This window comes from Crinia signifera, chromosome 9, assembly GCF_055691185.1.
Source record: "Crinia signifera chromosome 9, ASM5569118v1, whole genome shotgun sequence".
NCBI classification, from domain to species: domain Eukaryota; kingdom Metazoa; phylum Chordata; class Amphibia; order Anura; family Myobatrachidae; genus Crinia; species Crinia signifera.
The window spans coordinates 166,681,137-166,708,981 of record NC_139225.1 but is presented as its reverse complement, the minus strand read 5'-3'; the positions used below and the strand labels follow the sequence as shown (position 1 = coordinate 166,708,981).

Here is a 27,845-nt window from a genome sequence, read left to right as displayed (position 1 = left end):
TATACCAAACACAGTAATGCCCATTACATGTTATACCACACACAGTAATGCCCATTACATATTATACTACACACAGTAATGCCCATTACATATTATACTACACACAGTAATGCCCATTACATATTATACTACACACAGTAATGCCCATTACATATTATACCAAACACAGTAATGCCCATTACATGTTAAACCACACACAGTAATGCCCATTACATATTATACCAAACACAGTAATGCCTATTACATATTATACCAAACACAGTAATGCCCATTACATGTTATACCACACACAGTAATGCCCATTACATATTATACTACACACAGTAATGCCCATTACATATTATACCACACACAGTAATGCCCATTACATATTATACCACACACAGTAATGCCCATTACATATTATACCACACACAGTAATGTCCATTACATATTATACCACACACAGTAATGCCCATTACATATTATAATCTAAGAGCCGTACATGCGGCACTACGTATAACATGTTATCCTAGATCCGTACATACGGCACTACATATAACATGTTAGAACACATGATGGCACCTAGCGCTGGCAAATGCACACATGTTGTTCATGTCTTACGGTGACTCTGGTCTGTTACAGGCGTCTGCGCTGCACGCGGAATCTGATCCACTGCAACCTGTTTGCTTCCTTCATCCTGCGCGCTGTGTCTCTGCTGTCACGGGACGCTCTGCAGTGGGGCCAGCACAGCATGATCCATGGAGAGGAGGATGTGACGGCGCTGCTGAGAGAGAGGGTGAGACGGGCGAGGGATGATGCCTAGGGGCTCATGTTTGTCCTATGTGTGATGGGTGTTTGGCACAGGGTAGGGCCGCCCCAGTAACCGACCCAATTCCACCCAGTAATAATGAGTGTTGCACACCTGGGAATGTCGACACGGGTTGATCTTATCACACAAGAAAAGTCCCGGGTAGAAATACAATGTGAATGCAGGAATTCTCAGACACCGGTATGAATGGGGTATAAGGGTGTGTGTGTGTATGTACAGTATGTATGTGTATATGTACAGTATGTATGTGTATATGTACAGTATGTATGTATGTATGTGTATATGTACAGTATGTATGTATGTATGTGTATATGTACTGTATGTATGTGTATATGTACAGTATGTATGTACAGTATGTATGTGTATATGTACAGTATGTATGTGTATATGTACAGTATGTATGTATGTATGTATGTATGTATGTATGTGTATATGTTCAGTATGTATGTATGTATGTGTATATGTACTGTATGTATGTATGTATGTGTATATGTACAGTATGTATGTATGTATGTATGTATGTATGTATGTATGTGTATATGTACAGTATGTATGTGTATATGTACAGTATGTATGTATGTATGTATGTGTATATGTACAGTATGTATCTATGTATGTGTATATGTACAGTATGTATGTATGTGTATATGTACTGTATGTATGTATGTATGTATGTATGTATGTGTGTGTGTGTATGTATCTATGTATGTATGTATGTGTATATGTACAGTATGTATATGTATGTGTATATGTACAGTATGTATGTATGTATGTATGTATGTGTATATGTACAGTATGTATCTATGTATGTGTATATGTACAGTATGTATATATGTATGTGTATATGTACAGTATGAATGTATGTGTATATGTACAGTATGTATGTATGTATGTATGTATGTATGTATGTATGTGTATATGTACAGTATGTATCTATGTATATGTATGTGTATATGTACAGTATGTATGTATGTGTATATGTACAGTATGAATGTATGCATGTATGTGTATATGTACAGTATGTATGTATGTATGTGTATATGTACTGTATGTATGTATGTATGTATGTATGTGTGTGTGTATGCTGTGTATACAGAATGACCGAGAACTCCAATCACAACACGGTAGGTGCCCCGGTGCCTTCCACGATGCTTAGCAGCAACCATATACGTCACCCCGACAAGCCGGGGGGGGGGGGGGGGTGGGGGGGAAGGGGAGCGGCACTCAGAGGTCTTCAGGTAGTAACAAAAAGAGTCCACGGCCAGAGGAAAACAATGATTAACGTTTCGGTTTTAATAAACCTTTGTCAAGATCAAATGTGCATTACAGATAACATACCTTAAATCTCCACCAAGTGTCAGCTACCCACCTCCATCTGCCGGATTCTGCTACATCATCCGCCGGCCGCGTGCGTTCCAGGACGCTGTATGATGACATCACACCCACAATAGCCGGTGGTGCATCACTTCCGGGTTACGGGGTGGGTTGCTAAGGCAACATCTATTAACAACAAAGACATGAAGACAGTCAACATGTAAACAGTTTTAAAAAACATATAAAAACAAAAATCAATCATAGCAGCATGGGTGCAAATCACACCACTGCTAGTAACCCGTCAATGGCCCTTATTCTGATTGATGCGGACTTTACCGCGTTCTTACGGATCGCGTCTTTACGGCGTCTGCGCATGCGTGGAGAACGCTACGCGCATGTGCCACGCCTTGACTCGGTACCAGTTCGGACAAAGCCCGTCCAAAACTGGTCACCGCAATCAGTCGGGAAATAGGGGCGTATTATGGGCGTCATGCGGAATGACACATGGGCGTAGTTTCAAAGTGGGCAAAACGGGGCGGAAACATGGGCGGACACGGGGGAGTACACTTATGTTGGGGGGCGTACATTCGGAAACCACTCCGAATGCACGCGAGCAAAAAGGGCTGAAATGTGCGGTGTCCACAAGTGTACTATTGCTTTGCGGACACCACTCGTTCATGCGGTAGGCGAACGTACGCCTAATGACTACAACCATTAACACCTGAACCCAATAGAATCTACTCCTTTACTCATTACTCACTAATAGGACGCTTGTCAGTGCTTTAATTGAAACCATTGCACTTCAATTGCTGTAAGGGTTAATGTGTGCTATGCATGTGTTAGGCATGCTTGTAAGGATATATTGGAATCTAATTGATTCCAATTCCAAATAAGCAGTTTTTTAAGAGGATAGGTAATTGAATAAGTGGGTCATGTGATGTCTTGCAGAAGATACTTCATAGTGGGTTGTTTGGCGTAAATCCTCCGCTTACGTGCGGTAGCACCGCTTGGCTCCCGTTCGGATGCGGTATTCCCGAGCATACTCTGTAATACTCTGTAATACCGTGCCGAATCGGAGTGTTTCTCCCGCACACGCATGGTTTGTATGTCGTCCGTAAACACGCCCTGTTCTTAAAGAGTGAGTCCGTCCGAATGCGGAGGACACGTGGGCGTTTCTACGGACGATGGCCGCATGCGGCAAAACACCGTGGCGTGCGGACCGCTCCGTAAGAATGCGGGAATATCCGCACAGATCTGAATAAGGGCCTATGTGACGAAGTGACAAAAAAATTATAAAAACGCCGGCGGCGAATACATTCTAAGCCGCACTGCATACGTAATCTAGGTAAAGGGGCGGTCGATGCATAACAAAAAGAGACATGCATCACCGCAAAAGTAGCTACTAAATATATAAACAATATATATAAATAATATATGCAAGGTCACATCTACTCATCCCGTGTATGCACTGCTGCAAAAAGCAGCCATCTTAAACACAAAAAACAGAGGGGGAAATTTACTAAGAATACGAATACAAAATGTCATATTCGTATTCTTAATACGAATGACTACGACTGCATACGACTGTTTTAGCTGTATGCAAAGTCTTGTTCCGGAGGGGGATTTACAAAGCAGTCAAATACGACTGCTTTGTAACCCTCTGATGGCGTATATACAGCCACTAATACCAATTCATACAGGCAGTCTGCATGGACCAGTCAGATCCCTGCAGGCTGCAGAGTAAAAAAAAAGAGAAATAAATAAATAAAAAAAACAGCGTGGGGTCCCCCCCACAGCCGTTACCAGCACCAGGCTGAAAGAGCCGGGCCGGTAATAAAAAATCAGGGAACCTAGCAAATAGGGGTTCCCCGATTTTTTAAAACCAGGCCGGGGGCTGGTTCCCAAAATACGGGGGACAAAATGAATAGGGGTCCCCCGTATTTTAAGAACCAGCCCCAGGCCAAACCAGCCAGCAGGGTAATGTCACAGCCGGGGGACACTTATTATATAAGGTCCTGTGGCCAAAACATTCTCCCTACCGACCAGTCAGCCTGGCCAGGGGTCCTGGGGGAGTGGGGACCCCCCCAATAAAGGGTTCCCCCCCTCCAGGACTTACCTGACCAGGCTGAAGCCTGGTGCTGTCCCCGGTGACACTGTGCGGTGGCCACCGGCTGATTTCAGTGTAAAAGAAAGAATAAACTATTGTTTAATACTGTGCAACTAGGAGTCCCAGCAAGCCTCCCCTGCAAGCTGGGACTTGGAGTCCCAGCATGTGGGGCATTAAAGGGCCCGCTGGCACTTATAGTTCCACATTATGAAAAATAGTCAAATAAACACACGGACGCACTAGAAAAATAAAACTTCAATACATCCACAGCCCACACATACTGATACTTACCTATCTTCAGCCTGTCGGTAGGTCCCCAGGTCCGGGGCTCCATGGTCCTGGGTCCGGGGCTGCAGAGTCCAGGGCCTTGGTGTCGGGGCTCCAGGGCTAAAGAGTCCAGGTCCCAGGATCCTTAGAAATCCATATGGGGACCTGTGGAAGGAAATCCTACTCACCAGGTCTCCGCCGTGTCCAAGTCGCGCATCACCCAGCCGGTACCCGCTCAGACTGAGGAAAGAAGCAGAGATGTTTCATCTTCCACGCGATGAATCACCTAGTATATATATATATATATATATATATATATATATATATATATATATATATGTGTGTGTGTGTGTGTGTCACTGTGTGTAATATATTGCAGAATATACCTGTCTGACTTTACACCGGAGAACCTCAATCACAGCGTAAGTTACAGCGCCACCTACTGTTGCTCCACAATAGCTTCCAAGAAACACTTAGCCTGCAGCTGTTGCTACACTTCACCAATATTGTGCATGAGTGTGTTACATTGTGCATTTCTGTGTATGTCTCAGACCCTTGTAGGTTGTCGTGTGGCACAGACCATCACACAATACTGTGTAGCTGCTAATTACTACTGGCTGCTGGTGGAAGGACTGTACTTACACAACCTTCTGATCATGATGTCATTCTCAGAAGAAGCTGCGCTGCCGCGATACATGGCGCTCGGCTGGGGTAAGCGCAGCGTTCCTGTCCCTGTCACTTCTGCGTTGGATTGCGGCAACAAATCCAACTCTCCTGTTATTTGGACTGTAATGCAGCAATTCCCGCTGTGAACGCACCGCCATCCTCATTTGTGCAATGTTGTGTTTCAGGTGCCCCTGTCCTGTTTGTGATCCCGTGGGTGGTTGTGAGACAGTTGTACGAGAACACACAGTGAGTGCCACGTGCCGCGGGAGAAGTACAGTCGCCTTTCTGTCACAAAAGTTCTGGCTCCTACATACATAAATTATCATTTTATTTTACATACAGTAAATGCTCATTGCCAGGGATTTCATGCTCGTTGCCAGGGATTTCATGCTCGTTGCCAGGGATTTTGTGTTAGTTGCCAGGGATTTCATTCTTGTTGCCAGGGATTTGAGGTTTGTTGCCAGGGATATCACGTTCCTTGCCAGGGGCTACATGCTCGTTTCTAGGGGTTTCTTGCTCATTGACAGAGGCTACATGCTCATTGTCAGGGGTTTAATGCTCGTCATTGCTGTGATCACCCATCACATCTCACACAACACACAGATGGTATATCCGGGACGTGTTATCATACACCTACATATTACATAAAGCAGCGACATGGACCGGACGATGGGGCGCTGCGTGCCCTATAACGGGCGAGATGTGCGCTGGGGGTGACACTTCTCTGCTGTATTGTAGATGCTGGCAGAGGAATGACAACCGCTCTTATTGGTGGATAATTCGCACTCCCATCCTCCTGGCCGTGCTGGTAAGTGTCCATCTCTTCATGGTGCGCGTCCCGTGTAGTGATGTATGACGGCGTCCCGTGTAGTGATGTATGACGGCGTCCCTTGTAGTGATGTGTGAAGGCGTCCCGTGTAGTGATGTATGACGGCGTCCCGTGTAGTGATGTATGACGGCGTCCCGTGTAGTGATGTGTGACGGCGTCCCGTGTAGTGATGTATGACGGCGTCCCGTGTAGTGATGTATGACGGCGTCCCGTGTAGTGATGTATGACGGCGTCCCGTGTAGTGATGTATGACGGCGTCCCGCGTAGTGATGCGTGACGGCGTCCCGTGTAGTGATGTATGACGACGTCCCGTGTAGTGATGTGTGACGGTGCCCCGTGTAGTGATGTATGATGGCATCCCGTGTAGTGATGTATGACGGTGTCCCGTGTAGTGATGTATGACGGTGCCCCGTGTAGTGATGTGTGACGGCGTCCCGTGTAGTGATGTATGACGGCGTCGCGTGTAGTGATGTATGACGGTGTCCCATGTAGTGATGTATGACGACGTCCCGTGTAGTGATGTGTGACGGTGCCCCGTGTAGTGATGTGTGACGGCGTCCCGTGTAGTGATGTATGACGGTGCCCCGTGTAGTGATGTATGACGGTGTCCCGTGTAGTGATGTATGACGGTGCCCCGTGTAGTGATGTGTGACGGCATCCCGCGTAGTGATGTATGACGGCATCCCGTGTACTGATGTATGACGGTGTCCCGTGTAGTGATGTATGACGGCGTCCCGTGTAGTGATGTATGATGGTGCCCCGTGTAGTGATGTATGATGGTGTCCCGCGTAGTGATGTATGACGGTGCCCCGTGTAGTGATGTGTGACGGCGCCCCGCGTAGTGATGTATGATGGCATCCCGTGTAGTGATGTATGATGGCGTCCCGTGTAGTGACGTATGACGGCGTCCCATGTAGTGATGTATGACGGCATCCCGTGTAGTGATGTATGACGGCGTCCCGCGTAGTGATCTATGACGGTGTCCCGTGTAGTGATGTATGATAGTGTCCCGTGTAATGTATGATGGCATCCCACGTAGTGATGTATGACGTTGTCCTGTGTAGTAATGTATGACGGTGTCCCGCGTATTGATGAATGACGGCGTCCCGTGTAGTGATGTATGACGGCGTCCCGTGTAGTGATGTTTGACGGTGTCCCGCGTAGTGATGTATGATGGCGTCCCGTGTAGTGATGTAGGATGGTATACCGCGTAGTGATGTATGACGCCGTCCCGTGTAGTGATGTATGATGGTGTCCAGCATAGTGATGTATGACGCCGTCCCGTGTAGTGACGCTTGATGTTGTCCCGTGTAGTGACGTATGACAGCGTCCCATGTAGTGATGTATGACGGCATCCCGTGTAGTGATGTATGACGGCGTCCCGCGTAGTGATGTATGATGGCGTCCCGCGTAATGATCTATGAAGGCGTCCCGTGTAGTGATGTATGATGGCGTCCCGTGTAGTGATGTATGACGGTGTCCCGTGTAATGTATGACGGCATCCCACGTAGTGATGTATGACGGTGTCCCGTGTAGTGATGTATGATGGCGTCCCGTGTAATGTATGACGGCATCCCACGTAGTGATGTATGACGGTGTCCCGTGTAGTGGTGTATGACGCCGTCCCGTGTAGTGATGTATGATGGCGTCCTGTGTAGTAATGTATGACGGCATCCCATGTAGTAATGTATGATGGCGTCCCGCGTATTGATGTATGACGGCGTCCCGTGTAGTGATGTATGACGGCGTCCCGTGTAGTGATGTGTGACGGTGTCCCGCGTAGTGATGTATGATGGCGTCCCGTGTAGTGATGTAGGATGGTATACCGTGTAGTGATGTATGATGGTGTCCAGCGTAGTGATGTATGATGGTGTCCAGCGTAGTGATGTATGACGCCGTCCCGTGTAGTGATGTATGAAGGCATCACGCATAGTGATGTGTGAAGGCGTCCCGCATAGTGATGTGTGATGGCTTCCCGTGTAGTGATGTATGACGGCGTCCCGTGTAATGTATGACGGCGTCCCTCGTAGTGATGCATGAGAATGTTCCGTGTAGTGATGTATTACGGCATCCCGTGTAGTGATGTATGATGACGTTCCGTGTAGTGATGTATGACGCCGTCCCGTGTAGTGATGTATGACAATGTTCCGTGTAGTGATGTATGACGGCATACCATGTAGTGATGTATGACGGCATCCCGTGTAGTGATGTATGATGGCGCCCAGTGTAGTGATGTATGACGGCGTCCCGTGTAGTGATGTATGATGGTGCCCAGTGTAGTGATGTATGATGGCATCCCGTGTAGTGATGTATGACGGCACCCAGTGTAGTGATGTGTGACGACATTCCGTGTAGTGATGTATGACGACGTTCCGTGAAGTGATGTATGACAACGTCCCGTGTATGTTACAGGTGAACTTCATCATCTTCCTCCGCATTCTGCGCATTCTGGTACTGAAGCTGAGAGCAAATCAAATGAGAACGAGTGACCGCAAGTACAGGTGCGCAGAGCAGTGGTCACATGACACACCCTGCAGAGCATCACACCCTCGACATTCCATAATGGAGTGGTCACATGAGACACCCTGCAGAGCATCACACCCTAGGCATTAAATAGAGTACCATAGAAACATAGAATTTGACAGCAGATAAGAACCCCTTGGCCCATCTAGTCTGCCCCTAAATATATTCCCTCAAACCATGTATTTGCCAATGCCACCTCTGATGGGAGGCTATTCCACTTATCTACTACTCTTTCTGTGAAGTAATTCTCCCTCACATTTCCCCTGAATCTTCCTCCCTCAGTGTCAGTGCATGTCCTCGTGTTCTGCTGCTCCTCTTCCTGTGACTAATGTCTCCCACCTGTACCTTCCTCCCCCTAGTGTCAGTGCATGTCCTCGTGTTCTGCTGCTCCTCTTCCTGTGAAGAATGTCTCCCACCTGTACCTTCCTCCCTCTAGTGTCAGTGCGTGTCCTCGTGTTCTGCTGCTCCTCTTCCTGTGACTAATGTCTCCCACCTGTACCTTCCTCCCTCTAGTGTCAGTGCATGTCCTCGTGTTCTGCTGCTCCTCTTCCTGTGAAGAATGTCTCCCACCTGTACCTTCCTCCCCCTAGTGTCAGTGCATGTCCTCGTGTTCTGCTGCTCCTCTTCCTGTGACTAATGTCTCCCACCTGTACCTTCCTCCCTCTAGTGTCAGTGCATGTCCTCGTGTTCTGCTGCTCCTCTTCCTGTGAAGAATGTCGCCCACCTGTACCTTCCTCCCTCTAGTGTCAGTGCGTGTCCTCGTGTTCTGCTGCTCCTCTTCCTGTGACTAATGTCTCCCACCTGTACCTTCCTCCCTCTAGTGTCAGTGCATGTCCTCGTGTTCTGCTGCTCCTCTTCCTGTGAAGAATGTCTCCCACCTGTACCTTCCTCCCCCTAGTGTCAGTGCATGTCCTCGTGTTCTGCTGCTCCTCTTCCTGTGACTAATGTCTCCCACCTGTACCTTCCTCCCTCTAGTGTCAGTGCATGTCCTCGTGTTCTGCTGCTCCTCTTCCTGTGAAGAATGTCTCCCACCTGTACCTTCCTCCCCCTAGTGTCGGTGCATGTCCTCGTGTTCTGCTGCTCCTCTTCCTGTGACTAATGTCTCCCACCTGTACCTTCCTCCCTCTAGTGTCAGTGCATGTACTCATGTTCTGCTGCTCCTCTTCCTGTGACTAATGTCTCCCACCTGTACCTTCCTCCCTCTAGTGTCAGTGCGTGTCCTCGTGTTCTGCTGCTCCTCTTCCTGTGACTAATGTCTCCCACCTGTACCTTCCTCCCCCTAGTGTCAGTGCATGTCCTCGTGTTCTGCTGCTCCTCTTCCTGTGACTAATGTCTCCCACCTGTACCTTCCTCCCTCTAGTGTCAGTGCATGTCCTCGTGTTCTGCTGCTCCTCTTCCTGTGAAGAATGTCTCCCACCTGTACCTTCCTCCCCCTAGTGTCGGTGCATGTCCTTGTGTTCTGCTGCTCCTCTTCCTGTGAAGAATGTCTCCCACCTGTACCTTCCTCCCCCTAGTGTCAGTGCATGTCCTCGTGTTCTGCTGCTCCTCTTCCTGTGACTAATGTCTCCCACCTGTACCTTCCTCCCCCTAGTGTCAGTGCATGTCCTCGTGTTCTGTTGCTCCTCTTCCTGTGACTAATGTCTCCCACCTGTACCTTCCTCCCTCTAGTGTCAGTGCATGTCCTCGTGTTCTGTTGCTCCTCTTCCTGTGAAGAATGTCTCCCACCTGTACCTTCCTCCCCCTAGTGTCAGTGCATGTCCTCGTGTTCTGCTGCTCCTCTTCCTGTGACTAATGTCTCCCACCTGTACCTTCCTCCCTCTAGTGTCAGTGCATGTCCTCGTGTTCTGCTGCTCCTCTTCCTGTGACTAATGTCTCCCACCTGTACCTTCCTCCCCCTAGTGTCAGTGCATGTCCTCGTGTTCTGTTGCTCCTCTTCCTGTGACTAATGTCTCCCACCTGTACCTTCCTCCCTCTAGTGTCAGTGCATGTCCTCGTGTTCTGTTGCTCCTCTTCCTGTGAAGAATGTCTCCCACCTGTACCTTCCTCCCCCTAGTGTCAGTGCATGTCCTCGTGTTCTACTGCTCCTCTTCCTGTGACTAATGTCTCCCACCTGTACCTTCCTCCCTCTAGTGTCAGTGCATGTCCTCGTGTTCTGTTGCTCCTCTTCCTGTGACTAATGTCTCCCACCTGTACCTTCCTCCCCCTAGTGTCAGTGCATGTCCTCGTGTTCTGTTGCTCCTCTTCCTGTGAAGAATGTCTCCCACCTGTACCTTCCTCCCCCCAGTGTCAGTGCATGTCATCGTGTTCTGCTGCTCCTCTTCCTGTGACTAATGTCTCCCACCTGTACCTTCCTCCCCCTAGTGTCAGTGCATGTCCTCGTGTTCTGCTGCTCCTCTTCCTGTGAAGAATGTCTCCCACCTGTACCTTCCTCCCCCTAGTGTCAGTGCATGTCCTCGTGTTCTGCTGCTCCTCTTCCTGTGACTAATGTCTCCCACCTGTACCTTCCTCCCCCTAGTGTCAGTGCTTGTCCTCGTGTTCTGCTGCTCCTCTTCCTGTGACTAATGTCTCCCACCTGTACCTTCCTCCCTCTAGTGTCAGTGCATGTCCTCGTGTTCTGCTGCTCCTCTTCCTGTAAAGAATGTCTCCCACCTGTACCTTCCTCACTCTAGTGTCAGTGCATGTCCTCGTGTTCTGCTGCTCCTCTTCCTGTGACTAATGTCTCCCACCTGTACCTTCCTCCCTCTAGTGTCAGTGCATGTCCTCGTGTTCTGCTGCTCCTCTTCCTGGGACGAATGTCTCCCACCTGTACCTTCCTCCCTCTAGTGTCAGTGCATGTCCTAGTGTTCTGCTGCTCCTCTTCCTGTGACTAATGTCTCCCACCTGTACCTTCCTCCCTCTAGTGTCAGTGCATGTCCTCGTGCTCTGCTGCTCCTCTTCCTGTGAAGAATGTCTCCCATCTGTACCTTCCTCCCTCTAGTGTCAGTGCATGTCCTCGTGTTCTGCTGCTCCTCTTCCTGTGAAGAATGTCTCCCACCTGTACCTTCCGCCCTCTAGTGTTAGTGCATGTCCTCGTGTTCTGCTGCTCCTCTTCCTGTGACTAATGTCTCCCACCTGCACCTTCCTCCCTCTAGTGTCAGTGCATGTCCTCGTGTTCTGTTGCTCCTCTTCCTGTGAAGAATGTCTCCCACCTGTACCTTCCTCCCCCTAGTGTCAGTGCATGTCCTCGTGTTCTGCTGATCCTCTTCCTGTGAAGAATGTCTCCCACCTTTACCTTCCTCCCTCTAGTGTCAGTGCATGTCCTCGTGTTCTGCTGCTCCTCTTCCTGTGAAGAATGTCTCCCACCTGTACCTTCCTCCCCCTAGTGTCAGTGCATGTCCTCGTGTTCTGTTGCTCCTCTTCCTGTGAAGAATGTCTCCCACCTGTACCTTCCTCCCTCTAGTGTCAGTGCATGTCCTCGTGTTCTGCTGCTCCTCTTCCTGTGATGAATGTCTCCCACCTGTACCTTCCTCCCCCTAGTGTCAGTGCATGTCCTCGTTTTCTGTTGCTCCTCTTCCTGGGACTAATGTCTCCCACCTGTACCTTCCTCCCCCTAGTGTCAGTGCATGTCCTCGTGTTCTGCTGCTCCTCTTCCTGTGAAGAATGTCTCCCACCTGTACCTTCCTCCCTCTAGTGTCAGTGCATGTCCTCGTGTTCTGCTGCTCCTCTTCCTGTGAAGAATGTCTCCCACCTGTACCTTCCTCCCTCTAGTGTCAGTGCATGTCCTCGTGTTCTGCTGCTCCTCTTCCTGTGAAGATTGTCTCCCACCTGTACCTTCCTCCCTCTAGTGTCAGTGCATGTCCCCGTGTTCTGTTGCTCCTCTTCCTGTGACTAATGTCTCCCACCTGTACCTTCCTCCCTCTAGTGTCAGTGCATGTCCTCGTGTTCTGCTGCTCCTCTTCCTGTGACTAATGTCTCCCACCTGTACCTTCCTCCCTCTAGTGTCAGTGCATGTCCTCGTGTTCTGCTGCTCCTCTTCCTGTGAAGAATGTCTCCCACCTGTACCTTCCTCCCTCTAGTGTCAGTGCATGTCCTCGTGTTCTGCTGCTCCTCTTCCTGTGAAGATTGTCTCCCACCTGTACCTTCCTCCCTCTAGTGTCAGTGCATGTCCCCGTGTTCTGTTGCTCCTCTTCCTGTGACTAATGTCTCCCACCTGTACCTTCCTCCCTCTAGTGTCAGTGCATGTCCTCGTGTTCTGCTGCTCCTCTTCCTGTGACTAATGTCTCCCACCTGTACCTTCCTCCCCCCAGTGTCAGTGCATGTCCTCGTGTTCTGCAGCTCCTCTTCCTGTGACTAATGTCTCCCACCTTTACCTTCCTCCCTCTAGTGTTAGTGCATGTCCTCGTGTTCTGCTGCTCCTCTTCCTGTGACTAATGCCTCCCACCTGTACCTTCCTCCCTCTAGTGTCAGTGCATGTCCTTGTGTTCTGCTGCTCCTCTTCCTGTGACGAATGTCTCCCACCTGTACCTTGTTATAACCCCTGATATATGTGACAGTTTCTATCATGTCCCCCCATTCCCTTCTCTGCTCTAAACTATACATATTAAGATCTTTTAGTCTTTCCTGGTACGTTTTGTGATGTAGGCCATGCACCATTTTAGTTGCTCTTCTTTGTACAGTCTCTAATGTATTTATATAATTCTGGAGATATGACCTCCAGAACTGAACACAATACTCTAGGTGAGGTCGTACCAATGACCTATACAGTGGCATTATTACTTCTTTCTTTCTACTGCTGATACCTCTCCCTATGCAACCAAGCATCTGACTTGCCTTCTTCATTGCTTTGTTACATTGCCTACCTGCATTTAAGTCCCCTGAAATAGTGACACCTAAATCCCTCTCTTCCTCAGTAGTTTCCATTATAGTGCCATTTATACTATATTTAGTCTTTGGATTTCTGAGACCCAAGTGCATGATTTTGCATTTTTTGGCATTAAACTGTAGTTGCCATTCTCTTGACCATTTCTCTAATCTGCCTAGATCCTCAATCATTTGTTTTACCCCTCCTGGTGTGTCTACCCTGTTGCATACCTTTGTGTCATCTGCAGAAAGGCACATTTTACCCTCAATTCCATTTGCAATATCACCAATAAAGATATTAAAAAGCACCGGTCCAAGTACAGATCCCTGGGGTACTCCACTTGTAACCTTTCCCTCCTTTGACTGTACTCTGTTTACTACAACTCTCTGTTTTCTGTCCTGCAACCACGTTCTTATCCATTCAACTATCTTAGAATCCAATCCCAAGCTTTCAAGTTTATTTAACAGTCTGCGATGTGGGACAGTGTCAAAAGCTTTACTGAAGTCTAGATAAGCTACATCTACAGCCCCACCTTGATATATTACTTTAAGGGGTGTACACATGGGGAGATTTTGACTAATGGCCAATTTTGACTAATCAATTTTGACTAAGCAATTTTGGGAGAGATTTTGGCTAGATGCACTGGAGATTTTTACTAAGTGATTTTGTCTAAAGGTGTGTACACACTTGTACAATTTAGATTATGTATACAATTTAGACTATGTATACAATTTAGACTATCTGCATACAATTTAGACTATATAGTGCAGATCTGCACTATATAGTCTATGCAGCCAAGACTTTCTGGCTGCGATACGGGAGCACGCATCGGGATCGCAAGGGTTAAAACCCATACAATCTGCATGAGATCCAGATGAGATTTTGACTATATAGTCAAAATCTCATGCACATTGTACAAGTGTGTACACACCATTAGCAATGATAGTCTATGATCTAGTCAAATTTACCTTGCCTGCACAGTCAATCTATGCTAAGCAATTTCTGCTAGACAATATTGACTAAGCAGGAGAAAAATAGGGAGATTTTGGCTAACCTTCTAGGAGATTTTGACTATATAGTCAAAATCTCCTGTTAAAAGTTCTCAGTGTGTACACCCCTTAAGTCACCCAGTCAAAAAAGTCAATAAGATTTGTTTGACATGATCTTCCCCCAGTAAACCCATGCTGTTTCGGATCCTGTAAGTTGCTGGTTTTGAGATGCTCTACAACTCTTTGTTTTAAGAGTGTTTCCATCAGTTTCCCTACTACTGATGTAAGGCTCACTGGTCGATAGTTGCTTACCTCTTCCTTGCTTCCACTTTTGTGCAGTGGGACTACATTCACTGTTTTCCAGTCCTCTGGGATTACTCCAGTAGCTAGTGACTGGTTGAATAATTCTGTTATTGGTTTTTCCAACTTCTCTTTAAGCTCTTTTAGTATCCTTGGATGTATCCCATCTGGCCCCATTTATTTATCCACTTTCAGTTTTGAGAGTTCTGTGAGGACTTTCTCCTCTGTAAATGTACTTGTCTCTCCCTCAGTTTCCTGACTATACTTGCAACTTCACTGTGGCCCCTTCCCCTCTCTTTCAGCAGTGAATACTGAGCAGAAATAATTATTAATAGTGGTCACTTGACACACTCTGCAGACCATTGCACCCTAGGTATTCCATAGAGTAGTGGTCAATTGACACACCCTGCAGAGCATCACACCTTCAACATTCATCAGAGGAGATTCTGTGACACCCAGATCTGCAGAGCATCACACCTGGGCCACTCTGCAGAGCATCGCTCCTGGGTCACGCTGCAGAGCAGTAACACCTTCAACATTCATCAGAGGAGATTCTGTGACACCCAGATCTGCAGAGCATCACACCTAGGCCACTCTGCAGAGCATCGCTCCTGGGTCACGCTGCAGAGCAGTAACACCACACACAGATGGCATGGACTCTGGCTCTGTGCCCTGTGTATCACAGCAGTAATATTATACGCACTGACTGAGGGCCGCATTGCACCAGTTACACTAAAAGAATAGAAACATCTCACAGACCAGCGCAAGTCACATACAGTATGGTGGCTTGTTACCAGTCCCCACTCAGCTCCCATCCCAGGCAGTCCCGTATCAGCTGCCACCCATACCACGCTCCTCTCCCACCCAGACCCATACCATCTGTCACCCATACCATGCTCCTATCCCACCCAGACCCATACCATCTGTCACCCATACCATGCTCCTATCCCACTCAGTCCCCACTCAGCTCCCATCCCAGCCAGTCCCATACCATCTGCCACCCATACCATGTCACCCATACCACGCTCCTATCCCAGCCAGTACCATATCAGCTGAAACTCATACAAGGCTCCTATACCAGCCGGTCCCATACCATCTGCCACCCATACCACGCTCCCATCCCAGCCAGTCCCATACCATCTGTCACCCATACCACGCTCCTATCCCAGCCAGTACCATACCATCTGCCACCCATACCACGCTCCCATCCCAGCCAGTCCCATACCATCTGCCACCCATACCACCCTCCCATCCCAACCAGACCCATACCAGCTGCACCCATACCACCCTCCCATCCCAGCCAGTCCCATACCAGCTACAACTACACCACACTCCTATCCCACCCAGTCCCCACTCAGCTCCCATCCCAGCCAGTCCCATACCATCTGTCACCCATACCACGCTCCCATCCCAGCCAGTCCCATACCATCTGTCACCCATACCATGCTCCTATCCCAGCCAGTCCCATACCATCTGCCACCCATACCACACTCCCATCCCAGCCAGTCCCATACCATCTGTCACCCATACCATGCTCCTATCCCAGCCAGTCCCATACCATCTGCCACCCATACCACGCTCCTATCCCAGCCAGTCCCATACCATCTGCCACCCATACCATGCTCCTATCCCACCCAGTCCCATACCATCTGCCACCTATACCACGCTCCCATCCCAGCCAGTACCATACCATCTGCCACCCATACCACGCTCCCATCCCAGCCAGTCCCATACCATCTGTCACCTATACCACGCTCCTATCCCAGCCAGTCCCATACCATCTGCCACCTATACCACGCTCCTATCCCAACTAGTCCCATACCATCTGTCACCCATACCATCCTCCTATCCCAGCCAGTCCCATACCATCTGCCACCCATACCATGCTCCTATCCCAGCCAGTCCCATACCATCTGTCACCCATACCATCCTCCTATCCCAGCCAGTCCCATACCATCTGCCACCCATACCACGCTCCTATCCCAGCCAGTCCCATACCATCTGCCACCCCTACCACGCTCCTATCCCAGCCAGTCCCATACCATCTGTCACCCATACCATGCTCCTATCCCAGCCAGTCCCATACCATCTGTCACCCATACCACGCTCCTATCCCAGCAAGTCCCATACCATCTGCCACCCATACCACGCTCCTATCCCAGCCAGTCCCATACCATCTGTCACCCATACCATGCTCCTATCCCAGCCAGTCCCATACCATCTGTCACCCATACCACGCTCCTATCCCAGCAAGTCCCATACCATCTGCCACCCATACCACGCTCCTATCCCAGCCAGTCCCATACCATCTGCCACCCATACCACGCTCCTATCCCAGCCAGTCCCATACCATCTGTCACCCATACCACGCTCCTATCCCAGCCAGTCCCATACCATCTGCCACCCATACCATGCTCCTATCCCACCCAGTCCCATACCATCTGCCACCTATACCACGCTCCCATCCCAGCCAGTCCCATACCATCTGTCGCCCATACCATGCTCCCATCCCAGCCAGTCCCATACCATCTGTCACCTATACTACGCTCCTATCCCAACCAGTCCCATACCATCTGCCACCCATACCACACTCCTATCCCAGCCAGTCCCATACCATCTGTCACCCATACCATGCTCCTATCCCAACTAGTCCCATACCATCTGTCACCCATACCATCCTCCTATCCCAGCCAGTCCCATACCATCTGCCACCTATACCATGCTCCTATCCCAGCCAGTCCCATACCATCTGTCACCCATACCACGCTCCTATCCCAGCCAGTCCCATACCATCTGCCACCTATACCATGCTCCTATCCCAGCCAGTCCCATACCATCTGTCACCTATACTACGCTCCTATCCCAACCAGTCCCATACCATCTGCCACCTATACTACGCTCCTATCCCAACCAGTCCCATACCATCTGCCACCCATACCACACTCCTATCCCAGCCAGTCCCATACCATCTGTCACCCATACCATGCTCCTATCCCAACTAGTCCCATACCATCTGTCACCCATACCATCCTCCTATCCCAGCCAGTCCCATACCATCTGCCACCTATACCATGCTCCTATCCCAGCCAGTCCCATACCATCTGTCACCCATACCACGCTCCTATCCCAGCCAGTCCCATACCATCTGCCACCTATACCATGCTCCTATACCAGCCAGTCCCATACCATCTGCCCCCCATACCACGCTCCTATCCCAGCCAGTCCCATACCATCTGTCACCTATACTACGCTCCTATCCCAACCAGTCCCATACCATCTGCCACCCATACCACACTCCTATCCCAGCCAGTCCCATACCATCTGTCACCCATACCATGCTCCTATCCCAACTAGTCCCATACCATCTGTCACCCATACCATCCTCCTATCCCAGCCAGTCCCATACCATCTGCCACCTATACCATGCTCCTATCCCAGCCAGTCCCATACCATCTGTCACCCATACCACGCTCCTATCCCAGCCAGTCCCATACCATCTGCCACCTATACCATGCTCCTATCCCAGCCAGTCCCATACCATCTGTCACCCCTACCATGCTCCTATCCCACCCAGTCCCATACCATCTGCCACCTATGCCATGCTCCCATCCCAGCCAGTCCCATACCATCTGTCACCCATACCATGCTCCCATCCCAGCCAGTCCCAAACCAGCTGCACCCATACCACGCTCCTCTCCCACCCAGTCCCATACCAACTGCCACCTATACCACGCTCCTATCTCAGCCAGTCCCATACCATCTGTCACCCATACCACGCTCCTATCCCAACCAGTCCCAGACCAGCTGCACCCATACCACGCTCCAATCCCAGCCAGTCCCATACCATCTGCCACCTATACTACGCTCCTATCTCAGCCAGTCCCATACCATCTGCCACCTATACCATGCTCCCATCCCAGCCAGTCCCAGACCAGCTGCACCCATACCATGCTCCTATCCCAGCCAGTCCCAGACCAGCTGCACCCATACCATGCTCCTATCCCAGCCAGTCCCATACCATCTGTCACCCATACCATCCTCCTATCCCAACCAGTGCCATACCATCTGCCACCTATACCACGCTCCTATCCCAAACAGTCCCATACCATCTGTCACCCATACCACACTCCTATCCCAGCCAGTCCCATACCATCTGCCACCTATACCATGCTCCTATCTCAGCCAGTCCCATACCATCTGGCATATATACCATGCTCCTATCCCAGCCAGTCCCATACCATCTGCACCCATACCATGCTCCTATCCCAGCCAGTCCCATACCACCTGGCACCCATACCACACTACCATCCCAGCCAGTCCCAGACCAGCTGCACCCATACCATGCTCCTATCCCAGCCAGTCCCATACCATCTGTCATCCATACCATGCTCCTATCCCAACTAGTCCCATACCATCTGTCACCCATACCATCCTCCTATCCCAACCAGCCCTATACCATCTGCCACCTATACCATGATCCTATCCCAGCCAGTCCCATACCATCTGCCACCTATACCATGCTCCTATCCCAGCCAGTCCCATACCATCTGTCACCCATACCATGCTCCTATCCCAGCCAGTCCCATACCATCTGCCACCCATACCACGCTCCTATCCCAGCCAGTCCCATACCATCTGTCACCCATACCATGCTCCAATCCCAGCCAGTCCCATACCATCTGCCACCCATACCATGCTCCTATCCCAGCCAGTCCCATACCATCTGTCACCCATACCATGCTCCTATCCCAACTAGTCCCATACCATCTGTCACCCATACCATCCTCCTATCCCAGCCAGTCCCATACCATCTGCCACCCATACCACGCTCCTATCCCAGCCAGTCCCATACCATCTGTCACCCATACCATGCTCCTATCCCAGCCAGTCCCATACCATCTGCCACCCATACCACGCTCCTATCCCAGCCAGTCCCATACCATCTGTCACCCATACCATGCTCCTATCCCAGCCAGTCCCATACCATCTGTCACCCCTACCACGCTCCTATCCCAGCCAGTCCCATACCATCTGTCACCCATACCATGCTCCTATCCCACCCAGTCCCATACCATCTGCCACCTATACCACGCTCCCATCCCAGCCAGTCCCATACCATCTGTCGCCCATACCATGCTCCTATACCAGCCAGTCCCATACCATCTGCCCCCCATACCACGCTCCTATCCCAGCCAGTCCCATACCATCTGTCACCTATACTACGCTCCTATCCCAACCAGTCCCATACCATCTGCCACCCATACCACACTCCTATCCCAGCCAGTCCCATACCATCTGTCACCCATACCATGCTCCTATCCCAACTAGTCCCATACCATCTGTCACCCATACCATCCTCCTATCCCAGCCAGTCCCATACCATCTGCCACCTATACCATGCTCCTATCCCAGCCAGTCCCATACCATCTGTCACCCATACCACGCTCCTATCCCAGCCAGTCCCATACCATCTGCCACCTATACCATGCTCCTATCCCAGCCAGTCCCATACCATCTGTCACCCATACCATGCTCCTATCCCACCCAGTCCCATACCATCTGCCACCTATGCCATGCTCCCATCCCAGCCAGTCCCATACCATCTGTCACCCATACCATGCTCCCATCCCAGCCAGTCCCAAACCAGCTGCACCCATACCACGCTCCTCTCCCACCCAGTCCCATACCATCTGCCACCTATACCACGCTCCTATCTCAGCCAGTCCCATACCATCTGTCACCCATACCACGCTCCTATCCCAACCAGTCCCAGACCAGCTGCACCCATACCACGCTCCAATCCCAGCCAGTCCCATACCATCTGCCACCTATACTACGCTCCTATCTCAGCCAGTCCCATACCATCTGCCACCTATACCATGCTCCCATCCCAGCCAGTCCCAGACCAGCTGCACCCATACCATGCTCCTATCCCAGCCAGTCCCAGACCAGCTGCACCCATACCATGCTCCTATCCCAGCCAGTCCCATACCATCTGTCACCCATACCATCCTCCTATCCCAACCAGTGCCATACCATCTGCCACCTATACCACGCTCCTATCCCAAACAGTCCCATACCATCTGTCACCCATACCACACTCCTATCCCAGCCAGTCCCATACCATCTGCCACCTATACCATGCTCCTATCTCAGCCAGTCCCATACCATCTGGCATATATACCATGCTCCTATCCCAGCCAGTCCCATACCATCTGCACCCATACCATGCTCCTATCCCAGCCAGTCCCATACCACCTGGCACCCATACCACACTACCATCCCAGCCAGTCCCAGACCAGCTGCACCCATACCATGCTCCTATCCCAGCCAGTCCCATACCATCTGTCATCCATACCATACTCCTATCCCAACTAGTCCCATACCATCTGTCACCCATACCATCCTCCTATCCCAACCAGCCCTATACCATCTGCCACCTATACCATGATCCTATCCCAGCCAGTCCCATACCATCTGCCACCTATACCATGCTCCTATCCCAGCCAGTCCCATACCATCTGTCACCCATACCATGCTCCTATCCCAGCCAGTCCCATACCATCTGCCACCCATACCACGCTCCTATCCCAGCCAGTCCCATACCATCTGTCACCCATACCATGCTCCAATCCCAGCCAGTCCCATACCATCTGCCACCCATACCACGCTCCTATCCCAGCCAGTCCCATACCATCTGTCACCCATATCACGCTCCTATCCCAGCCAGTCCCATACCATCTGTCACCCATACCATGCTCCTATCCCACCCAGTCCCATACCATCTGCCACCTATACCACGCTCCCATCCCAGCCAGTCCCATACCATCTGTCGCCCATACCATGCTCCTATACCAGCCAGTCCCATACCATCTGCCCCCCATACCACGCTCCTATCCCAGCCAGTCCCATACCATCTGTCACCTATACTACGCTCCTATCCCAACCAGTCCCATACCATCTGCCACTAATACCATGCTCCTATCCCAACTAGTCCCATACCATCTGTCACCCATACCATCCTCCTATCCCAGCCAGTCCCATACCATCTGCCACCCATACCACGCTCCTATCCCAGCCAGTCCCATACCATCTGCCACCTATACCATGCTCCTATCCCAGCCAGTCCCATACCATCTGTCACCCATACCATGCTCCTATCCCACCCAGTCCCATACCATCTGCCTCCTATGCCATGCTCCCATCCCAGCCAGTCCCATACCATCTGTCACCCATACCATGCTCCCATCCCAGCCAGTCCCAAACCAGCTGCACCCATACCACGCTCCTCTCCCACCCAGTCCCATACCAACTGCCACCTATACCACGCTCCTATCTCAGCCAGTCCCATACCATCTGTCACCCATACCACGCTCCTATCCCAACCAGTCCCAGACCAGCTGCACCCATACCACACTCCTATCCCAGCCAGTCCCATACCATCTGCCACCTATACTACGCTCCTATCTCAGCCAGTCCCATACCATCTGCCACCTATACCATGCTCCCATCCCAGCCAGTCCCAGACCAGCTGCACCCATACCATGCTCCTATCCCAGCCAGTCCCATACCATCTGCCACCCATACCACGCTCCTATCCCAGCCAGTCCCATACCATCTGTCACCCATACCATGCTCCCATCCCAGCCAGTCCCATACCATCTGCCACCCATACCACGCTCCTATCCCAGCCAGTCCCATACCATCTGTCACCCATACCATGCTCCCATCCCAGCCAGTCCCATACCATCTGCCACCCATACCATGCTCCTATCCCAGCCAGTCCCATAGCATCTGGCACCCATACCACACTACCATCCCAGCCAGTCCCAGACCAGCTGCACCCATACCATGCTCCTATCCCAGCCAGTCCCATACCATCTGTCACCCATACCATCCTCCTATCCCAACCAGTGCCATACCATCTGCCACCTATACCACGCTCCTATCCCAAACAGTCCCATACCATCTGTCACCCATACCACACTCCTATCCCAGCCAGTCCCATACCATCTGCCACCTATACCATGCTCCTATCTCAGCCTGTCCCATACCATCTGGCATATATACCATGCTCCTATCCCAGCCAGTCCCATACCATCTGCACCCATACCATGCTCCTATCCCAGCCAGTCCCATACCACCTGGCACCCATACCACACTACCATCCCAGCCAGTCCCAGACCAGCTGCACCCATACCATGCTCCTATCCCAGCCAGTCCCATACCATCTGTCACCCATACCATGCTCCTATCCCAACTAGTCCCATACCATCTGTCACCCATACCATCCTCCTATCCCAACCAGCCCTATACCATCTGCCACCTATACCATGATCCTATCCCAGCCAGTCCCATACCATCTGCCACCTATACCATGCTCCTATCCCAGCCAGTCCCATACCATCTGTCACCCATACCATGCTCCTATCCCAGCCAGTCCCATACCATCTGCCACCCATACCACGCTCCTATCCCAGCCAGTCCCATACCATCTGTCACCCATACCATGCTCCCATCCCAGCCAGTCCCATACCATCTGCCACCCAAACCACGCTCCTATCCCAGCCAGTCCCATACCATCTGTCACCCCTACCACGCTCCTATCCCAGCCAGTACCATACCATCTGCCACCCATACCACGCTCCCATCCCAGCCAGTCCCATACCATCTGCCACCCATACCATGCTCCTATCCCAGCCAGTCCCATACCATCTGCCACCCATACCACGCTCCTATCCCAGCCAGTCCCATACCATCTGTCACCCATACCATGCTCCCATCCCAGCCAGTCCCATACCATCTGCCACCCAAACCACGCTCCTATCCCAGCCAGTCCCATACCATCTGCCACCCCTACCACGCTCCTATCCCAGCCAGTCCCATACCATCTGCCACCCATACCATGCTCCCATCCCAGCCAGTCCCATACCATCTGCCACCCAAACCACGCTCCTATCCCAGCCAGTCCCATACCATCTGTCACCCCTACCACGCTCCTATCCCAGCCAGTCCCATACCATCTGCCACCCATACCACGCTCCCATCCCAGCCAGTCCCATACCATCTGTCACCCCTACCACGCTCCTATCCCAGCCAGTCCCATACCATCTGTCACCCATACCATGCTCCTATCCCAGCCAGTCCCATACCATCTGTCACCCCTACCACGCTCCTATCCCAGCCAGTCCCATACCATCTGCCACCCAAACCACGCTCCTATCCCAGCCAGTCCCATACCATCTGTCACCCCTACCACGCTCCTATCCCAGCCAGTCCCATACCATCTGCCACCCATACCACGCTCCCATCCCAGCCAGTCCCTTACCATCTGTCACCCCTACCACGCTCCTATCCCAGCCAGTCCCATACCATCTGTCACCCCTACCACGCTTCTATCCCAGCCAGTCCCATACCATCTGCCACCCATACCATGCTCCCATCCCAGCCAGTCCCATACCATCTGCCACCCAAACCACGCTCCTATCCCAGCCAGTCCCATACCATCTGTCACCCCTACCACGCTCCTATCCCAGCCAGTCCCATACCATCTGCCACCCATACCACGCTCCCATCCCAGCCAGTCCCATACCATCTGCCACCCATACCATGCTCCTATCCCAGCCAGTCCCATACCATCTGCCACCCATACCACGCTCCTATCCCAGCCAGTCCCATACCATCTGTCACCCATACCATGCTCCCATCCCAGCCAGTCCCATACCATCTGCCACCCAAACCACGCTCCTATCCCAGCCAGTCCCATACCATCTGTCACCCCTACCACGCTCCTATCCCAGCCAGTCCCATACCATCTGCCACCCATACCATGCTCCCATCCCAGCCAGTCCCATACCATCTGCCACCCAAACCACGCTCCTATCCCAGCCAGTCCCATACCATCTGTCACCCCTACCACGCTCCTATCCCAGCCAGTCCCATACCATCTGCCACCCATACCACGCTCCCATCCCAGCCAGTCCCATACCATCTGTCACCCCTACCACGCTCCTATCCCAGCCAGTCCCATACCATCTGTCACCCATACCATGCTCCTATCCCAGCCAGTCCCATACCATCTGTCACCCCTACCACGCTCCTATCCCAGCCAGTCCCATACCATCTGCCACCCATACCACGCTCCCATCCCAGCCAGTCCCATACCATCTGCCACCCCTACCACGCTCCTATCCCAGCCAGTCCCATACCATCTGTCACCCCTACCACGCTCCTATCCCAGCCAGTCCCATACCATCTGCCACCCATACCATGCTCCCATCCCAGCCAGTCCCATACCATCTGCCACCCAAACCACGCTCCTATCCCAGCCAGTCCCATACCATCTGTCACCCCTACCATGCTCCCATCCCAGCCAGTCCCAGTCCACACTCAGTGAATAATCACAGGAGGTGTTATGGAGCCATCCGATACCCCAATTTGTAATCTCATAAAGTGCTTCCAGTCTGTTTATACATTGAAGCTTAGGGGCATCCGAGTGCCGTGCCCCTGTGTCTCTTCCCTGTGCCTCTTCCCTGTGTCTCCTCCCTGTGCCTCTTCCCTGTGTCTCTTCCCTGTGCCTCTTTCCTGTGCCTTGGTGCATTTGCAGTGTCTCCACTGCTTTATTCCAACACTGCAGGTCATCTCTCCACACTCATACCAGCATTATCCATTATCAATGAGTGACTCTGCAGAGCATTTCCCCCTGCAGAGGCTTCATCCCTCTGTCTCTCCTCCTGCTCTCTCAGGTTGGCCAAGTCCACGTTGACCCTGATTCCTCTTCTCGGGATCCATGAAGCCGTCTTTAATCTGATCCCAGAAGAGAGTGCCAGGGGTCGTATCCGATACAGCAAACTGGGTCTGGAATTACTGCTCAGCTCCTTTCATGTAAGTCCCCAATCCCAGGGCAGGCCCCAGGTTTTACCGAGGTGCCAATGAGACCATGTCTGTGTCCTTCCTTCATAGGGGCTGCTGGTCGCTGTTCTGTACTGTATCTGTAACAAGGAGGTGAGTGCTCGTTCCCCAGTATGTCCACTGCTTCCAGTATTACCCCCTGATCCCTCCTGTATCTCAGCCTCTCCCCCCTCGTTCCCCAGTATCCCACCTGCTTCCAGTATAACCCCCTGATCCCGCCTGTATCTCAGCCTCTCCCCCCTCATTCCCCAGTATCCCCACTGCTTCCAGTATAACCCCCTGATCCCTCCTGTATCTCAGTGTCTCCCCCCTCGTTCCCCAGTGTCCCCACTGCTTCCAGTATAACCCCCTGATCCCTCCTGTATATCAGCCTCTCCCCCCTCGTTCCCCAGTGTCCCCACTGCTTCCAGTATAACCCCCTGATCCCTCCTGTATCTCAGTGTCTCCCCCCTCGTTCCCCAGTGTCCCCACTGCTTCCAGTATAGCCCCCTGATCCTTCCTGTATCTCAGCCTCTCTCCCCTTGTTCCCCAGTATCCCCACTGCTTCCAGTAAAACCCCCTGATCCCTCCTGTATCTCAGCCTCTCCCCCCTCGTTCCCCAGTGTCCCCACTGCTTCCAGTATAACCCCCTGATCCCTCCTGTATATCAGCCTCTCCCCCCTCGTTCCCCAGTGTCCCCACTGCTTCCAGTAAAACCCACTGATCCCTCCTGTATCTCAGTGTCTCCCCCCTCGTTCCCCAGTGTCCCCACTGCTTCCAGTATAGCCCCCTGATCCTTCCTGAATCTCAGCCTCTCTCCCCTTGTTCCCCAGTATCCCCACTGCTTCCAGTAAAACCCCCTGATCCCTCCTGTATCTCATCCTCTCTCCCCTCGTTCCCCAGTGTCCCCACTGCTTCCAGTATAGCCCCCTGATCCCTCCTGTATCTCAGCCTCTCCCCCCTCGTTCCCCAGTATCCCCACTGCTTCCAGTATAACCCCCTGATCCCTCCTGTATCTCAGCCTCTCCCCCTCATTCCCCAGTATCCCCACTGCTTCCAGTATAACCCCCTCATCCCTCCTGTATCTCAGCCTCTCCCCCTCATTCCCCAGTATCCCCACTGCTTCCAGTATAACCCCCTCATCCCTCCTGTATCTCAGCCTCTCCCCCCTTGTTCCTCAGTATCCCCACTGCTTCCAGTATAACCCCCTGAACCCTCCTGTATCTCAGCCTCTCCCCCTTGTTCCCCAGTATCCCCACTGCTTCCAGTATAACCCCCTGAACCCTCCTGTATCTCAGCCTCTCCCCCTTGTTCCCCAGTATCCCCACTGCTTCCAGTATAACCCCCTCATCCCTCCTGTATCTCAGCCTCTCCCCCCTTGTTCCTCAGTATCCCCACTGCTTCCAGTATAACCCCCTCATCCCTCCTGTATTTCAGCCTCTCCCCCCTTGTTCCTCAGTATCCCCACTGCTTCCAGTATAACCCCCTCATCCCTCCTGTATCTCAGCCTCTCCCCCCTTGTTCCTCAGTATCCCCACTGCTTCCAGTATAACCCCCTCATCCCTCCTGTATTTCAGCCTCTCCCCCCTTGTTCCTCAGTATCCCCACTGCTTCCAGTATAACCCCCTCATCCCTCCTGTATCTCAGCCTCTCCCCCTTGTTCCCCAGTATCCCCACTGCTTCCAGTATAACCCCCTCATCCCTCCTGTATTTCAGCCTCTCCCCCCTTGTTCCTCAGTATCCCCACTGCTTCCAGTATAACCCCCTCATCCCTCCTGTATCTCAGCCTCTCCCCCCTTGTTCCTCAGTATCCCCACTGCTTCCAGTATAACCCCCTGTTCCCTCCTGTATCTCAGCGTCTCCCCATCATTCCCGCAGGTTCAAGCTGAGCTACGCAGGAAGCTCCAGGATACGTTCAATGGCAGACACCACACCTGTGGCCCCCGGGCCCTTCACCCCCCTCCTAGGAGAGCCTGCATGGAGGATCTGATGTCTGACAGCTCAGAGGCCGCTCCCCCCATACTCCAGACTAGCCGCTGCTGATCTGCTCCCCCCCCTCCCCCCCCCCTTGCCTTTATTTCTATTGTTTGTCTATTTATTTATTTATTTATTTATTTATTTATAGCTTGTCATTGTTCAGTAAACTTTTGTGAATGAGCAGCCGGTAATTACTGAGAGGTTCCAGATGGGTGTGGGGTTCGGGGAAGAGGGGTTCTACGTGGGTGATATCAGTGGTCTGCCATGGTACACTGTGAGGGATTACCTTCAGGATATGGGGGCAAGAGGCCGGAACCAAGAATGGAGACATA

The 27,845-nt window shown here is 51.5% G+C and overlaps 1 protein-coding gene across 1 annotated transcript in view; it reads left to right on the top strand.

Annotated features, from left to right (window-relative positions):
- The window catches only part of GIPR (gastric inhibitory polypeptide receptor), a 58,075-nt gene extending 30,434 nt beyond the window's left edge, over positions 1-27,641 (top strand). Inside the window, exons 5-12 of the mRNA XM_083160409.1 lie at positions 625-778; positions 5,051-5,210; positions 5,351-5,411; positions 5,904-5,973; positions 8,407-8,495; positions 25,392-25,530; positions 25,609-25,650; positions 27,415-27,641. Of these exons, the coding sequence (XP_083016535.1) occupies positions 625-778; positions 5,051-5,210; positions 5,351-5,411; positions 5,904-5,973; positions 8,407-8,495; positions 25,392-25,530; positions 25,609-25,650; positions 27,415-27,579 (880 nt within the window). The 3' untranslated portion in view covers positions 27,580-27,641. The remainder of the gene's footprint in view (positions 1-624; positions 779-5,050; positions 5,211-5,350; positions 5,412-5,903; positions 5,974-8,406; positions 8,496-25,391; positions 25,531-25,608; positions 25,651-27,414) is intronic.
- Positions 27,642-27,845: the final 204 nt, after the last annotated feature.